Source organism: Oncorhynchus kisutch, linkage group LG9 (assembly GCF_002021735.2).
Source record: "Oncorhynchus kisutch isolate 150728-3 linkage group LG9, Okis_V2, whole genome shotgun sequence".
NCBI lineage: Eukaryota > Metazoa > Chordata > Actinopteri > Salmoniformes > Salmonidae > Oncorhynchus > Oncorhynchus kisutch.
In genome coordinates, this window is record NC_034182.2 from 35368404 (window position 1) to 35387405 (window position 19002).

The 19002-nt window shown below is 41.4% G+C and overlaps 1 protein-coding gene across 9 annotated transcripts in view; it reads left to right on the forward strand.

The window, feature by feature from the left end:
* Positions 1 to 1552: 1552 nt before the first annotated feature.
* LOC109897114 (EH domain-binding protein 1-like protein 1) overlaps positions 1553 to 19002 on the forward strand; it is a 62756-nt gene continuing 45306 nt past the window's right edge. For 4 of the 9 annotated variants that reach the window (XR_004211070.1, XM_031832496.1, XM_031832497.1 and 1 more), the window contains exons 1-4: positions 1554 to 1870; positions 17856 to 17913; positions 18707 to 18802; positions 18919 to 18972. Coding sequence is in view for 8 of the 9 variants with exons in the window: in XM_031832496.1 (XP_031688356.1) it covers positions 1767 to 1870; positions 17856 to 17913; positions 18707 to 18802; positions 18919 to 18972 (312 nt within the window). In the remaining variant the exon portion in view is untranslated. Of the gene's footprint in view, positions 1871 to 17855; positions 17914 to 18706; positions 18803 to 18918; positions 18973 to 19002 lie in introns of all 9 variants that reach the window. The other 5 variants (XM_020491669.2, XM_020491670.2, XM_031832499.1 and 2 more) reach the window with 3 other exon arrangements.

The following is a 19002-nucleotide window of genomic DNA, read 5'->3' on the forward strand; positions in this document are numbered from 1 at the left end:
GGTTAGTATAGTTAACATTTTGGTTTTAGTTAATGTATTGGTTAATATAGTTAACATATGGGTTATAGTTACCATATTGGTTAATATAGTTAAAGTATTGGTTAGTAGAGGTAACATATTACGTTGTGGGCTGTCCTGGGATGTTGCTTTGCAGGGAATATTTCAACAAGTTAGTATATGTATCAGAGTCTTAATGTAGCTTCAAATAACAAAATCCGTTCCTAAATGTCTACACTAGTGTATTAAATAGTTATAACACTACTGAGCTGTTGTCTGTTTCCAGAATTTAAAGCTCTGTAATTATAGCTATTTGGGACCAGGAAATACAATTCCAAGAATAGTTTATCAGATAAACATAACCTCACCATAATGGACCTTTGGCAAAGGACCAACTAGAAAAAGACTAGTATTCCCATGTGTGCTGAACCCTCTCGTTTCTTCCTTATTTCTGCCTTTAGCTGGCTGGACTTTTCCAACCCGAATCCAGCTGCTTCCCAACTCAAGCCCTGCTGAGAAGGAGGATGTGTGTGTGCAGACAGGCGAGGTTAAGCACACATGGAAGCAGCTCATAGGAATGGGCTGGGAACAGAACCCATCATTCAGCGTCTGTCAAGGACTCACAACATAGCCTACATTTCGCGACAGATTTATGACCTCACAAAAAAAGAGTCTAGGAACTGACCAATGGCATTGCTCCACCAATATGACTAGATAAAGTAACCCTATGGCAACATATTAGGATTTAGACTCATAGAAAATAAGAAAAAAAACGGAATATTTTTTATTCATATTCAGTCATAGAATAATCGTATATAAACTGTTACATCATATAATGTATTGGGCAGCCATGGGAAGAGATATGGTTGTATTGCTTCTTGTTTTTTCTTCTTAGGGCCAGTAAGAAAATCCCCAGCTGCCTGTGTCTGTCGGCATTGCGCCACTGTTTATAAATAAACGGCAGATTAAACAGGATCTGTTATTGGGGACAGTGTACTGTAGCCTATGGTTTGCTGTGTGAAGGGGCTAAACTCCAGCATATTGGCCTGACATGTTTCCTGACCCCACAAGAATTCCAGGTCTCGCGTGTTCCCCAGTTATTTTTGTAGGCTATTGGTACCTGTTGAATATCACTTACCACACCTAAGCAAAAACAAGCAACCTAGTGAGTGTTTTTTACCATGGGATGACATCATACTTTGAATAATTGACAAACATCATTTTCAAATTTAACCAACATAATTTGCATATTCCCCTCCCAGCCCTTTACTCTAAAAAGGTACATTGCTTTCCCACCTTCATCTCAAACAATGGTCTAAACCAGGCAATGCTTTCTGTTTTTTCAGACTTAAAAATATATATATATCAGTAAAATATGATTTAAACAACATACAGGTCAAATGTAAACTTGTAATTGTTTTTAATAAAGTCATAGACTACTAGGGATAATGCATTCACTCTAATAATTTTTAATTACAAGTGTTATGATTAGCTATTAAGTTTTGTGTTTGGGGTGCCACCGCTCGTTCCTGTCGCAGCGTGCATTTGTTTTGCCTCAGTTCTGTGTGTTGTGACATTCTAGACGTGAAGTTGTGAACACGTCAGTAAAGACTGTTGAACATTGAGTGAACATCGACTGTCTTTCTTGCGCAGCAAACGCAAGTGCTGCATCAACAGACTCCTTGGCAGAACGCGAGGAGGGCAGAGGGGTACTGTGACGACGATTTTAGTAATGTCTCTTGAGAAATAACATTATAGCGTCTCTAAACATGACTTCGGTGTGGAAGAGACTTCAGCGTGTCGGCAAGAAAGCGTCGAAGTTCCAGTTTGCGGTGACTTTTCAAGAACTGACAGTAGAATGCACGAAGAAATGGTAAGTAAACATGGTTTTTTTTGTTGCCTTGATAATAATGGTCACGTCTGAACCGATAAAACGCAACCTCGTGGGACCTTTGTCACTGACTGTGTCCCCAGCTCGAGCTGTGATGTTTTAAGGGCATACTTTTAGATTCACATTTGGTTGGTGCAAAGCTATGTTGTCAGTTATAGGCTAAATGATGGTTTAATGTTGTCAGTTGCGTACTGCTATCACATTGTCTTCCCCATTACTTTTTTGTTGTTGATTGTACACGTTTATGCCATCAGTGCATCGTGCATTACACTGTACTGTACAGCTTTGGATGAGCGTACGCCTTTGACAGCCAATGCACTTCCGCATTTGCCCTTTTCCTATTCTAATCATCGTCATGCGACAAACATCCTAATTGACATTCAGTTATTCAGAGGGGAAACATTAAAACGGGTTGTTTTGAGGGTAAGCAATAGATGTGTCCCAATTCAAATATGAAAATGTGTAAGCCTAAACTATGAAGTATCACAGGTCTATAACAGGTGAATGAACTACAGGTGATGCTGTACGATGATGATGATGTCATTTATTCATGGTTCATCATTGTTGTCATCACCGTTGTCATGATGATGATGATCATCATCATCATCATCACCTGTAGTGCATATAATTTCCCCTTGTTCCAAGCAGGTGTTATTATTTTTCGACCATACAGTGCATTCAGAAAGTATTCAGACCCCTTGAAATGTTCCACATTTTGTTAAGTTACAGCCTTATTCTTAAATTGTTTTCCCCCCTCATTAATCTATACACAATATCCCATAATGACAAAGTAAAAACTGTTTTTTAGAAATGTTTGCAAATGTATTACAAATGTAAAACTGAAATATCACATTTACATAAGTATTCAGACCCTTTACTCAGTACTTTGTTGAAGCACCTTTTGTCGCGATTACAGCCCCGTGTCTTCTTGTGTATGTCGCTACAAGCTTGGCACACCTGTAGTTGTGGAGTTTCTCCAATTCTTCTCTGCAGATTCTCACACCCCTGTCAGGTTGGATGGGGAGCTTTCAAGTCTGGGCTCTGGCTGGGCCACTCAGGAACATTCAGAGACTTGTCCCGAAGCCACTCCTGCGTTGTCATGGCTGTGTGCTTAGTGTCGTTGTCCTGTTGGAAGGTGAACCTTCGACCCAGTCTGAGGTCCTGAGTGCTATGAAGCAGGTTTTCATCAAGGATCTCTCTGTACTTTGCTCCGTTCATCTTTCCCTCGATCCCGACTAGTCTCAGAGTCCCTGCCGCTGAATAGCATCCCCACAGTATGATGCTGCCACCACCATGCTTCACCGTAGGAATGGTGCCAGGTTTTCTCCAACGTCTAGTTTGATTTACATTTGGTTGAGTTGTCAACTAACGTGAATTCAAAGTGAAATCAACCAAGAATGTTCACCTAATCATAGGATTTAGCTTAAAAGTTAGGTGGGGATTTTTTTTTCTCCCTTACCTTGATGACTTTTTGCAAATCCAATCAGTTATCCATGTTGATTCAACGTCATCATATAACATTTTTGTTGTGGAAATAATGCGGAAACAATGTTGATTCAGCCAGTTTTTGCCCAGTGGGATGTTATTTCAGCATTTTAAGCTGATACTGTATCTCTTAGTCTGACCTAACCTAATATAATCATGTAATCAATCGCTCATGTGGAATAAAGACTCTCAGGCTGGTGAGGCAGAGTGCTATGCAGCCCCTCTGACAACCCAATGCACGGCTGCCTATGACTGCTGTGCAGCCAGGTGCTGCTCACACAGGCGGCAGGGTTTTAACTTAAGTCAGTTCTTATGTATGTATGGAATGCGCGTACAGCCAGTGGTGCTATGGTTCCTGTCTGGGCCCTGGCTCTGCTTGAATTCCATTAGCATTACTCACATTGTACCTAGAATGTGCTTCCTCCAACTGCCCAGCCCTAGCTGGCAGACGACCTCCTTGTCTCTCTACCTTCATTGTTCTATTATACACCCCCTTAGTAGTATTAGCATGTTCTTGGTATTGCTGTCTATCGAACCATTCTCCTATACCTAGTGTATGCATATTCAGCTTGATGATAACATCATTCAGTACAGTATCATTTTAATGTGGTAAGAGTCAAGTTTGACCAGTTTTAAAACAAGGTCATCAATTGCATGGCTTTTATGACTGTTTGATGTATGAGATTAACACAAGTGGTGTTTTGTCAGCTGGTGATGGAGTCAGTATGTTTTGGTGATCTGACTCTTGGCAGCAAACTGTGGGTTCTGTATGGGCCTCTGCTTGTTCACTGTTTAGCAGTAATATCATGTGATGCTGTGAAACCACAGACCACGCAACGTCACATCAGTCACTCAACAAGCCCCAGCAGCACAGCATTAAAAGGCCAATATCGGCAGTTAATATTGTTGAAATGATATATTGGTCCGACTCTACAGAGAATAGCAGTAATGTTACCAGACGTGGTGTACGTTTCCATGTTTCCAGTTCGCAAGAAGAATGTGAACAATGTGGATCAGCTAGACAGGTCGTCCTGCTTAACTGATTAGCAAAATGACTGTTCAGTTTGCAACAATAGAGGTGTGTAAGGATCTTGTAAGTCGGGCCTGCATTAAAGATCAAAGTTATTTAAAGAAAATTGTGATAAAAAAAAAAGATATACCATTTTCATTTAAGGACCAAAAAATGTACAGCTGTGTCATATAGATTGCAAAATAGTTGTGAAGACATTTTCGATGTACCGATTCCATGGTACAACTGATATGCAAAACGACACCGGATTCAAAACTTCACATTTTTCAATTTAAATTATTATACATTTACCTGGCAACATTTACCTGGAGCTAACGCTGCATATAGCAATACTGGGTGATTTGAAAAGTCATAGTCAATCGGTCAATAATATAATAACACTTTTAGTAAAAAAATTGATCTTTAATTTACAATCTGTAGAAACTATGAGAATAGAAAAGTTCAGAACTTTTGTGAAACAGCACAGTTAAAAAAATATATGTCAAATAGAAATCCAATATGGATGATGTTAAGCGATAAATGGGAGGGGTTGAAAGGAGCTGAAGGGTGGGACTAATAACAACAAGATAACAAATGGAAAATATACTGTGTCTATAAAATGTATATAGGTTCACAACTTTTGGGAAACAGCACAGTTAAAAAAATATGGCAAATAGAAATCAGACTGGATGGAAAGTCAGAAATAGATGGGGAGAGGTTGAGGGTAGTGGAAAGACAGGACTCAAAACAAACAAAGTATAACTATTGTCAAATAAATTGTGTCCGTAAAAGGTATATAGTGTTTATAAGTGTTGTTGTTCATTAGTTTACACCAATTAGGGGAGGGGTGGTAGGGTTAGTGGAAAATAATAAAGTAAATATATTTTAAATAAGATATGTGTATGTGTGTGTGTATATGTACACTAGGGTTCAAAAGTTTGGGGTCACTTAGAAATGTCCTTGTTTTTTGAAAGAAAAGCACAATTTTTGTCCATTTTTAAAATAACATCAAATGGATCAGAAATACAGTGTAAACATTGTTATTGTCGTAAATAACTATTGTAGCTGGAAACGGCAGATAAAAAAAAAAATGGAATATCTACATAGGTGTACAGAGGCCCATTATCAGCAACTATCACTTCTGTCTTCCAATGGCATGTTGTGTTAGCTAATCTAAGTTTATCATTTTAAAAGGCTAATTGATCATTAGAAAACCATTTGGCCATTATGTTAGCACAGCTGACAACTGTTGTCCTGATTAAGAAGCAATACAACTGGCCTTCTTTAGACTAGTTGAGTATCTGGAGCATCAGCATTTGTGGGTTCGATTGCAGGATCAAAATGACCAGAAACAAATAACTTTCTTCTTAAACTCGTCAGTCTATTCTTGTTCTGAGAAATGAAGGCTATTCCATGTGAGAAATTGCCAAGAAACTGAAGATCTCATACAAAGCTGTGTACTACTCCCTTCACAGAACAGCATAAACTGGCTCAAACCAGAATAGAAAGAGGAGTGGGAGGCCCCAGTGCACAACTGAGCAAGAGGACAAGTACATTAGAGTGTCTAGTTTGAGAAACAGATGCCTCACAAGTCCTCAACTGGCAGCTTCATTAAATAGTACCCTCAAAACACCCGTCTCAACGTCAACAGTGAAGAGGCGACTCCAGGATGCTGGCCTTCTAGGCAGAGTTCCTCTGTCCAGTCTCAATGTCAACAGTAAAGAGGTGACTCCGGGATGCTGGTCTTCTAGGCAGAGTTGCAAAGAAAAAGCCACATCTCAGACTGGCCAATAAAAATAAAAGATTAAGATGGGCCAAAGAACACAGACACTGGACAGGGGAAGATTGGAAAAGTGTTATGGACAGACAAATCTAAGTTTGAGGTGTGAGACGCAGCAAAAAAATGAAAAGATGCTGGAGGAGTGCTTGACTCCATCTGTTAAGCATGGTGGAGGTGCTTTGGTGGTGGTAAAGTGGGAGATTTGTACAGGGGAAAAGGGATCTTGAAGAAGGAAGGCTATCACTACATTTTGCAACGCCATGCCATATACCCTGTGGACGGCACTTAATTGGAGCCAATTTCCTCCTACAACAGGACAATGACACAGCTCCAAACTATGCAAGAACTATTTAGGGAAGAAGCAGTCAGCTGGTATATTGTCTATAATGGAGTGGCCAGCACAGTCACCGGATCTCAACCCTATTGAGCTATTGTGGGATCAGCTTGACCGTCAAGCCAATCCAACTTGTGGGAGGTGTTTCAGGACGCATGGGGTGAAATCTCTTCATATTACCTCAACAAATTGACAACTAGAATGACAAAGGTCTGCAATGCTGTAATTGCTGCAGATGGAGGATTCTTTGACGAAAGCAAAGTTTGAAGGACACAATTGTTATTTTAATTAAAAATCATTATTTATAACCTTGTCAACGTTTTGACTATATTTCCTATTAATTTTGCAACTAATTTCATGTATGTTTTCATGAAAAACAAGGACATTTCTAAGTGACCCCAAACTTTTAAACGGTAGTGTATGTTTTTCACAATTTCTGACATTTGATCCTAGTAAAAATCCCCTGTTTTAGGTCAGTTAGGATCACCACTTTATTTTAAGAATGTGAAATGTCAGAATAATAGTAGAGAGTGATTTATTTCAGCTTTTCTTTCTTTCTTCACATTCCCAGTGGGTCAGAAGTTTATATACACTCAAATAGTATTTGGTAGCATTGCCTTCAAATTTAACTTGGGTCAAATGCTTCAGTAGTCCTTCCACAAGCTTCCCACAATAAGTTGGCTGAACATTGGCCCATTCCTCCTGACAGAGCTGGTGTAACTGCGTCAGGTTTGTAGGCCTCATTGCTCGCACATGTTTTTTTCAGTTATGCGCACAATTTTTTTATATGATTTGAGGTCAGAGCTTTGTGATGGCCACTCCAATACCTTGACTTTGTTGTCCTTAAGCCATTTTGCCGCAACTTTGGAAGTACGCCTGGAGTCATTGTCCATTTGGAAGACCCATTTACGACCAAGCTTTAACTTCCTGACTGATGTCTTGAGATGTTGCTTCAATATATCCACATCATTGTCCTTCCTCATGATGCTATCTATTTTGTGAAGTGCACCAGTCCCTCATGCAGCAAAGCACCCCCACAGCATGATGCTGCCACCCCCTTGCTTCACGGTTGGGATGGTGTTCTTCGGCTTGCAAGCCTCCCCCCTTTTCCTCCAAACATAACGATGGTCATTATGGCCCGAACAGTTCTATTTTTGTTTCATCAGACCAGAGGACATTTCTCCAAAAAGTATGATCTTTGTCCCCATGAGCAGTTGCAAACCGTAGTCTGGCTTTTTTATGGCGGTTTTGGAGCAGTGGCTTCTTCCTTGCTGAGCGGCCTTTCAGGTTATGTCGATATAGGACTTGTTTTACTGTGGATATGGATACTTTAGTACCTGTTTCCTCCAGCAATCTTCACAAGGTCCTTTGCTGTTGTTCTGGGATTGATTTCCACTTTTCGCACCAAAAGTACGTTCATTTCTAAGAGACAGAACGCGTCTCCTTCCTGAGCAGTATGACGGCTGCGTGGTCCCATGGTGTTTATACTTGCGTACTATTGTTTGTACAGATGAACTTGGTACTTTCAGGCATTTGGAAATCGCTCCCAAGGATGAACCAGACTTGTGGAGTTCTACAAAACAATTTCTGAGGTCTTGTCTGATTGCTTTTGATTTTCCCATGATGTCAAGCAAAGATGCACTGAGATTGAAGGTAGGCCTTGAAATACATCCACAGGTACACCTCCAATTGACTCATGTCAATTAGCTTATAATAAGCTTCTAAAGCCATGACATACTTTAATGGAATTTTCCAAGCTTTTTAAAGGCACAGTCAACTTAGTGTATGTAAACTTCTGACCCCCTGGAATTGTGATACAGTGAGTTATTTCAATGTATTTTTTCCAGTTTCGAATTAAATATACCTTCCTCCATCCCGCCTCACCCAATGTGGTACAGATCTGCTATTTTTTAGATCTTATAACTGGAAGCTCTATCAGAAGCTAGCCGTTAGCTACTAGCTATTTAGTCATTGTTAGCCACTGCTGGCAGTCTTTACCTTTAGCTCAGACACTAGACGCTTTAGCCTGGATAATACCTGCCAGTCTGCACAGCGTGATATCAGCCATGAGCATATCGGACTGCTTTTCTCCACTACATCACTGGATTCTTACAGCAAGCTCTGGACCATTACACCGGATCATCGCAGCTAGCTAGCTGCTACCGAGTGGGTAATGTGGCTATTGCCCTTGTCCAGAAGCAAGCACCAGTTAGCCTGGAGCTAGTCTCGAGCTAGGCCCATCTCCCGGCTAGCCAACGAAGTACACCAACTACAGTACCTCTCTTGCCAATTGACCTGGACCCTTTGTCTACACGGAGCCCCGCCGATCCATCACTACTGGTCTGCTGACGTAATTCGGCCGATGTGCTCTCAGCCGGCCTCTGCGTTGTGTATGTCTGCTAGCCCCGGCCCGCTAGCTTTCTGAACGCCGTGTCTCCCACTCGCCTAGCATAGTAACGACTACCGAACGGCTCCTTGTTTCATCTATTGCTGCTCATTGAACCCTATGATCACTCGGCTACACAGCTGTTGCCTGCTGGACTGTTCATTAACATGGTACTTCATTTTGTTTATCTGTCGGCCGCAGCCTCGAACTCAGGCCCTGTGTGTAGCTAACTGACCCTCTCTGCTCATTCATCGCCATTTACCTTTTGTTGTTTTAGCTGTTTACCCGTTGTTGTCTTAGCTCTCCCAATCAACATATGTGATTGCTTTATGCCTCTCTCTAATGTCAATATGCCTTGTATACTGTTGTTGAGGGTAGCTCTCCTTGTTTTATTTTACTGCGGAGCCCCTAGTCCCACTCAACATGCCTTAGATAGCTCCTTTGTCCCACCCCCCACACATGCAGAGAGCTCGCCTAGATTAACTGGTGCCTCCAGAGATGCAACCTTTCTCATCGTCACTCAATGCCTAGGTTTACCTCCACTGTACTCGCACCCTACCATACCCTTGACTGTACATTATGCCCTGAATCTATCCTACCACGCCCAGAAATATGCTCCTTTTATTCTCTGTTTCCAACGCACTAGACGACCAGTTCTTGTAGCCTTTAGTCATACCCTCATCCTACTCCTCCTCTGTTCCTCTGGTGATGTAGAGGTTAACCCAGGCCCTGTGTGTCCCTAGGCGCTCTCATTTGTTGACTTTTGTAACCATAAAAGCCTTGGGTTCATGCATGTTAACATCAGAAGCCTACTCCCTAAGTTTGCTTTATTCACTGCTTTAGCACACTCTGCCAACCCTGATGTCCTTGCCATGTCTGAATCCTGGCTTAGGAAGGCCACTAAAAATTCTGAAATTTCCATCCCCAACTGCAATATTTTCCGTCAAGATATAACTGCTAAAGGGGGCGGAGTTGAAATCTACTGCAAAGATAGCCTGCAGAGTTCTGTCATACTATCCAGGTCTATGCCCAAACAGTTCGAGCTTCTAATTTTAAAAATGAATCTCTCCAGAAATAAGTCTCTCACTGTTGCCGCTTGTTATAGACCCCCCTCAGCTCCCAGCTGTGCCCTGGACACCATATGTGAATTGATTGCCCCTCATCTATCTTCAGAGTTCATACTGTTAGGTGACCTATTATTTTTTTCATGTTTATTTAACCATGTAGGCCAATTGAGAACAAGTTCTCATTTACAACTGTGACCTAGCCAAGATAAAGCAAAGCAGTGCGACAAAAACAACACAGAGTTACACATGGGATAAACAAATGTACAGTCAATAGCACAATAGAAAAACCTGTATACCGTGTGTGCAAATGAAGTAAGGAGGTAAGGCAATAAATAGGCCATAGTGGCTAAGTAATTACAATTTAGCAATTAACACTGGAGTGATATATGTGCTGATGAGGATGTGCAAGTAGAAATACTGGTGTGTAAAAGAGCAGAAAAACAAATATGGGGATGAGGTAGGTAGTTGGATGGGCTATTTACAGATGGGCAGTGTACAGCTGCAGCAATCTGTAAGCTGCTCTGACAGCTGATGCTTAAAGCTAGTGAGGGAGATATAAGTCTCCAACTTCAGTGATTTTTGCAATTCGTTCCAGTCACTGGCAGCAGAGAACTGGAAGAAAAGGCGGCCAAAGGAGGTGTTGGCTCTGGGGATGACCAGTGAAATATACCTGCTGGAGCGCATGCTACGGGTGGGTGTTGCTATGGTGACCAGTGAGCTAAGGCGGAGCTTTACCTAGAAAAGACTTATAGATGACCTGGAGCCAGTGGCTTTGGTGACGAATATGTAGAGAGGGCCAGCCAACGAGAGCATACAGGTCGCAGTGGTGGGTAGTATATGGGGCTTTGATGAAAAAACGGATGGCACTGTGATAGACTGCATCCAATTTGCTGAGTAGAGTGTTGGAATCTATTTTGTAAATGACATCGCCGAAGTCAAGAATCGGTAGGTCATGAACAGTCAGTTTTACGAGGGTATGTTTGGCAGCATGAGAGGAGGCTTTATTGCCAAATAGGATTAGTCTTGTTCAAGGAGGTGACCAAGAACTCGATAGTCACTCTGACAGAACTCCAGAGTTCCTCTGTGGAGATGGTAGAACCTTCAGAAGGCCAGACGAAGCCACTCCTCAGTAAAAGGCACATGACAGCCCGATTTTCTGGTCTGATGAAACCAAGATTGAACACTTTGGCCTGAATGCCAAGCGAGCAAAGTACAGAGAGATCCTTGATGAAAACCTGCTCCAGAGCACTCAGGACCTCAGACTCGGGCGAAGGTTCACCTTCCAACAGGACAACAACCCTGAGCACACAGCCAAGACAACACAGGAGTGGCTTCGGGACAAGTCTCTGAATGTCCTTGAGTGGCCCAGTCAGAGCCCAGACTTGAACCCGATCAAACATCTCTGGAGAGACCTGAAAGTAGCTGAGCAGTGACGCTCCCCATCCAACCTGACAGAGCTTGAGAGGATCTGCAGAGAAGAATGGGAGAATCTCCCCAATTACAGGTGTGCCAAGCTTGTAGCGTCATACCCAAGAAGAGTCAAAGCTATAATCCCTGACAAAGGTGCTTCAACAAAGTACTGAGTAAAGTGTCTGAATACTTATGTAAATGTGATATTTCAGTTTTTTATATTTAATACATTTGCATAAATTTGGAAAAACCCTTTTTTGCTTTGTCATTATGGGGTATTGTGTGTAGATTAATGAGGAAAAAACAATTGAATCAATTTTAGAATAAGGCTGTAATGTAACAAAATGTGGAAAAAGTCAAGGGGTCTGAATACTTTCCGAATGCACCATATGTCCTGGTTCGTTCTGCACGTTCTCTCCAAATACAGCGCATTAGTCTGTCAAGTGTTCTTCCTCAAGAATGCATGCTGGGAGTGGGAACAAAAACATACACTCATGTGACAGGATGTAATATGAAAGTGTTATGGTACAGATTATCTCTTATAACACCGTGACCTATAAGACGATGTGGTCCCATTCACACAACTATGATTATTTCCCTTAGGCTACTTGGTATAACTACCCCTGTAAACACTTGTTTCAGTGGCATCAGCATGTTGAGTGACCCAATTAGGTGGCAGGTCAGTCAGTGGCAAGCTCGGGTTAGTTACCGACCATTACGTCTCATGTATTTCCCAATTAGGTAACTTCATTGTGCAACACAGCAGTGCTTATGTTGGGCAGGTCCTAAAATGTTCTACTGCTTGATTACCGGCACCTCTTATATAACATTGTCTCTAGAAAAGTTCATAAACCGTACAATACATCCCCAAAGGTTGATATTGGGCTGGCAGGTGTATGGGGCAGGCTGATATTGGGCTGGCAGGTGTATGGGGCAGGCTGATATTGGGCTGGCTGGTGGGTGAGTTAGCAGTTAACCTAATGGTTAAGCCCCACCATTCCACAGGTCTATTTCTGTGGCCCCCCCACCACCTCACCTTTCCCCCAGCCTCCTCTACTTTGCCCTTACTCTCCGATCCTCCCAGCTTCTATAACTGGCCTGCAACATGAGAGAGGCCCATCCCGTCCAGTCATACTGTTTACTCTACCCTTACTCTCTACCTCCCTACTTCTCTCATCCTCAGCCAGCAAACAAGTAGTTAGTTACTCACAGGCAGTTCAACTTTTAAGAACCTATGTTCATTCTAGCGTACTAAGAAGACATAAGAGTGCATTCTGTTACATTTCCACATGCAAATAGCCCGTTGCTCGTTTTCTGTCGGAGTCGTACGGACTGACTATCTTGCCGACTCTCACTATTGGTTCTTGTTATTGGGAGATTAAAAAAGGTCAACAACATGGCACTAGGTTATTTCACATCCACACAACGAATCTCTTCTAGGATTACATAATAGCTGATCTAGTCTAGAATAGGTCTGTTGGTATACAACCATCTTTGTGTGACGTACATGTAGGAGGTAGCTGACCGCAGCTGCTGGAGACAAGGTGAAGTATTGTGGCCTGACGGTTGCTAGGGACCACACCCTCCAGTAATAGGGCACTGAGGACTGTAATTGCACAAGTGAAAAAAAACATGCCCAAGCTGAGATGTGTTCAGTAGGGAGCAAGGAGGTGTGAAACATGGAGTGTAACATGGAGGTTCTACCTACCCCAAACGTGTCCAATGATGATGTTTTAGAAAGTTTTTGCTACAGTGGGACCTGCTGAACACTACACTCATCATGTGTCTCATAGCAGAAGCAACCAGAGGAGGCATCCTCTTTGACACTCAGGCTATAGTTAGTTTGTTGATGTTGATCCCATTGTGGAGTTCATTCTATACTCAGTCTGTTAGTTAGAGCTTTGATTATTTCAATCAGATGTGTCGTGCACTCGGGGGCGGGACCAAGCCCTGAGTTACAGCCCTGAACAGAGTCACAAGATGGCTGACGCTTCCCCTCCTTCTCTTGTGTTTACGCAGCAGACGGATGTGTGTGTTTGTATTTGAGAGAAGGCCAACGGGTCATTCCTTAAGCTTTTATCTTTGTGTCCCTTAATTCCAATCACTTTATGGGGGGGGGGGGGGGTATTCATAAACCCTCGACTTAGTCCACATTTTGTTGTGTTACAGCCTGAATTCAAAATTAATAGCTGTAAGACATTCTTGGTAAGAGCTTTGAACACCTAGATTTGTACGATTATTTTCCAATTGTTATTTTCAAGCTTTGTCAAATTGGTGGTTGATCATAGCTAGACAACCATTTTCAAATCTTGCCATAGATTTTCAAGCAGATTTAAGTCAAAACTGTAACTCGACCACTCACTGTCTTCTTGGTAAGCAACTCCAGTGTAGATTTGGCCTTGTGCTTGAGGTTATCGTCCTGATGAAAGGTGAATTAATCTCCCAGACTGAACCATGTTTTTCTTTAGGATTATGCCTGTGCTTAGCGCCATTCTGGAAATGTTTTATCCTGAAAAACTCCCCAGTCCTTAACAATTACAAGCATAACCATAAGATGATGCAGCCACCACTATACTTCCAAATATGGAGTTGGTGGTACTCAGTAATGTGTTGTATTGAATTTTCCCCAAAGTGAATTGCTTTCCCACATTTTTTGCAGTAATACTTTAGTGCCTTGTTGCAAACTGGATGCATATTTAGAAATATTTGTATTCCTTCCTTTTTTCACTCTGTCAATTAGGTTAATATTGTGGAGTAAATACAATGTTGTTGACCCATCCTCAGTTTCTCCTATCACAACCATTAAACTGTAATTATTTTAAAGTCAACATTGACCTCATGGTGAAATCCCTGAGTGGTTTCCTTCCTCTCCAGCAACTGAGTTAGGAAAGACACCTGTAACTTTGTAGTGAGTAGGTTTATTGATACACCCCCCAAAGTGTAGTTAATAACTTCACCATGCTCAAAGGGATATTCAATGTCTGCTTTTTTAAAAGAAGAAGTGCCCTTTGTGAGGCATTAGAAAACCTCCCTGGTCTTTGTGGTTGAATCTGTGTTTGAAATTCACGGCTCGGTTGTACAGATAATTGTGTGTGTGGGGTAAAGAGATGAGGTAGGCATTCATGTTAAACACTATTATTGCACACAGAGGGAGTCCATGCAACTTGTTAAGCAAATGTTTGACTCCTGGACTTATTTAGACTTAGCATAACAAAGGGGTTGAATACTTATTGACTCAGCTTTAAATATTTTATTATTTTGCAAAAACGTAATTCCACTTTCACATTATATGGGGTATTGTATGTAGGCCAGTCACAATTTTTTATTTTTGTTAATCATTTTTAAATTCAGGCTTTAACACAACAAAATGTGGAAAAAATAAAGGGGTGTGAATACTGTTCATAGTATGTGCTTACATGCAGCATGTTTGTGGCATGCTGTGACCAGAAGTAAGGAACAGAGGATACACTGAGAGCTCTGTCCTGATAGTTATTCTGTGCTATACTTCCTATGCACTGGACACAATTTGAATACCTCAGGCTAGGCTTGAGCGGTATCCAGATGTTCATTTCGTCATACCGTCCTTCTCTCATCCCGGGGATTTACGCTATTACGGGTGAAGCACACAAGGGGGTGCTAAAAAGGCAAGAAAAGCCCATTGGACCTCTATTACCAGAATGCTAATAACATTTTCACAAACTAATAGCGAAATCACATAAGAAAACTAACATAAACTAATTGCAAAGACGGCTCAAAGTTATCCAAGCATAGCTAGTAGTTATTAAATCTCATTTTCGATAAGTGTGGACATTTACAAGTGAAAGGGAACGATATAAATTGTGCAAATGAACAAAGTTGTTATGCATGCTTTTCTGAAGGAAGTACATGGAGCAGAGGGGAGAAGAAGAGAGGAGAAAAGAAAACCTGTGTCGGAAGCACAGGGAAAAAATGGCAACTGTACAGATAACTCATGCAGAGTTCTTTGACTTCTGGCAGAAAGACATTATAAGATATCTGCTGGCAAACATTTAGTAGTGAATTGAATAACTTCATCACCTCATGTACGCTGAACAACAGACTCACTGATAGATATAGAACTTTATGAACTCAGCAGCTCCCGCTTTCTCCCGGTGTGCTATTTACAAACAAACACGTGACTGGCTCAACTGTTCTGGGGAACTACAGTAAGCTTCATAATGTGAAATAATGTGACTGGCTCAACTGTTCTGGGGAACTACAGTAAGCTTCATAATGTAAAATAATGTGACTGGCTCAACTGTTCTGGGGAACTACAGTAAGCTTCATAATGTAAAATAATGTGACTGGCTCAACTGTTCTGGGGAACTACAGTAAGCTTCATAATGTAAAATAATGTGACTGGCTCAACTGTTCTGGGGAACTACAGTAAGCTTCATAATGTAAAATAATGTGACTGGCTCAACTGTTCTGGGGAACTACGGTAAGCTTCATAATGTAAAATAATGTGACTGGCTCAACTGTTCTGGGGAACTACAGTAAGCTTCATAATGTAAAATAATGTGACTGGCTCAACTGTTCTGGGGAACTACAGTAAGCTTCATAATGTAAAATAATGTGACAGGTGAAATGAAGAGCGCAATCTGCTTTATCTCCTAGTGTATTGCACAAGTTGACTGCAGGTAAATATTCACATTTATTGAACATCTTCAAATAAATCATTTTGACGGTATTGAAAATCATCCTGTAGCTTTTCCCAAATACCCCAGTATGTGGTATATATGAAGAATGCAAGGTAGCCTAGTGGTTAGAGCGTTGGACTAGTAACCGAAAGGTTGCAAGTTTGAATCCCTGAGCTGACAAGGTACAAATCTGTCGTTCTGCCCCTGAACAAGGCAGTTAACCCACTGTTCCTAGACTGTCATCGAAAATAAGAATTTGTTGTTAACTGACTTGCCTGGTAAAATAAATGTATATCTATTATTACCTGAAGTGGGTTAGGTAATCAAATACTGCATTTTCAAAGGAAACACTGATCCCTCAGGGCACAGATGATATTGGTTCAAAGTCACTGGTTGAAACAACATTGATTCAACCTGTGTGTGTGTGCCCAGTAGGATATCCCAGCTTACCTTAGGGCGATTCCACACCAGCATGGCCGGAATTGTTTTGGGGGGGTATCTCAGATTGTTCTGGTAATTCTCACATAGAAACTTAATTGGGAGAAAGGATGTTTAACATCGTTTTTACATTTGTATCACAAACCATTTTGGGGAAAATCATGGCCAACTTAGGCTCTTTTTCAGACCTATACAGTCCCTGCTTCCTGTAAGACCCAATGATCTGTGAACCGTACATGATACAGACAACACATTGTCATTATACTCCTAATAGTGTGTGTTTTAAAATATGGAGTATGTCTATATTGTGAGAAAATAAATATACACATTAATTTATTCAACATTACAAATATTAATATCTCAAAAGTACAATTTTTTTATGTTGTTAATTTGAGACATATTGTTTGGAATACTCTTCAAACACATCAAATATACAGAGTGTGCTTTCTGCTACTTTTTTTCTACATTAGAAATTGACATCACAGCCCTCCATTCAGCAAATCACCAGCAGAGGGAGGTCCCATTGAATCCATTTTCTCATTCAGCTGTGTTGGTGGTGGTCATAAAATGTAGCAGAGAGCCCACTAGACATTTGATGCACTTGTAGAGTATTGTAGGCAAACAGTATATGTCTAAAAAGGGCCTAAAATTGCCTCATGATTTTCTGAAAGATGCTCATGTAAAAAACATATCAAACAAGCTTCCTCTCAATTAAGTGAGAATTGGCAGACAAATCAGAGTATTTTTGTTAACAATGTTAATGTATGTTCAGACATTGTATTTTTTTTACCCCTTTTTTCTCCCCTATTTCATGGTATCAAATTGGTAGTAGTTACAGTCTTGTCTCATCGCTGCAACTCCCTTACGGACTCGGGAGAGGCGAAGGTCGAGAACCATGCGTACTCCGAAACAGAACCCAACCAAGCTGCACTGCTTCTTGACACAGCACCCATCCAACCCGGAAGCCAGCCGCACCAATGTGTCGGAGGAAACACCATACACCTGGTCAGCGTGCACTGCGCCCGGCCCGCCACAAGAGTCGCTAGTGCATGATGAGACAAGGATATCCCTCCCCAATCCGGATGACGCTGGGCCAATTGTGCACCGCCCCGTGGGCCTCCCGGTTGCGGCCAGCTGCGACAGAGCCTGGGCTCGAACCCAGAATCTCTGGTGGCACAGCTAGCACTGCGATGGGAGGCTTACTTTAACATTGTTAATGTATGCTTATACAATGCGTATGTGTGCTGTTACAGTGTGTATGTGTGCTGATACAGTGTGTATGTGTGCTGATACAGTGTGTATGTGTGCTGATACAGTGTGTATGTGTGCTTATACAGTGTGTATGTATGTACAATGCTTATTATGTGAACTTCATTGTTCTGTGTTTTTGTTACTTTCAGGCAGCCAGACAAACTGAGAGTAGTATGGAGCAGGAGAAACCGGAGAAATTGCACCAAGGTAATATGGGGAAGGAACTTCATTCAACAAGTAGACTAGTGACATATGTAGGCCTGTTTGTCTAGCACTTGTCATCACGATAAAGTGTGATAAGGCCCCTAATGTATGTAGCCTACCTGAGGGTGTGTAGCCTATAAGGTGAAAGGTCAGATTTTCTGGTGTTTGAGGAAATGGAACCATGTATTACATAGAAGTGTGGTATGTTTTGAGTTCAGACATAAATCATTCTGGCTTTATTCATCACAGTAATTGCTTCATTAATCACATCACATTTAAGGTGCACTATGCAGAAATCACTCCGCCATTTCCTGGTTGCTAAGAATCCAATAGTTGGCATTATTTCAGTTTATGTGACAAAATAAACAAGTGTAGTGTAGAGAATTATAGTACCATCTAAACAGCTGTGAAACATCTTTTCCAGAACCAAAACTATAGTATTTCCAGCTGTTTGAAGCTGGTGTACAAAAACAAAAGTAAAAGACAGGAAGCATAGAAATATCGCACATAGAAGAGATCTACCGTTTCTTAGACTTGCTTTCAATGAGAATGACAGATCTATAACTCCCATTTCTATGTGAATTTGGTCAGGTCGCCCAAAAAGTGACACAGTGCAGCTTTAAAAGGCTCATTTGCTTATAGTCACAATGTGTTCATTATTTAGCACGTTCAACACTCTATTAAGCCACACGTGACTTATTCAGTATACAGTACAATTCATAGGTATGACTGGGTTCCCCCAGTCAGCGTATTATCAGATCCTTTCCCTGACTTGATATTTACCCCATTTCCTCAGCTGCATGGGTGGCAGCCTGGCATCAAGAACCCCTACAGGGGCACGGTGGTGTGGCAGGTGCCCGAAAACCTGGACATCACCGTCACACTCTTCAAGGTATGGAAACTCACCCCTGGAAAGATATGTGCAAATGATTGGGAAATTATTTAGATGAATCTGTGTTTGGATGGACAAAACATGTTTCCTTATTCTCAGAATCGCTCTTCTTTTAGGACCCGACTGCAGATGAATTTGAAGACAAGGACTGGACATTCATCATTGAGAATGTGAGTCTTTTTGTCTGATGTGGTGGCATG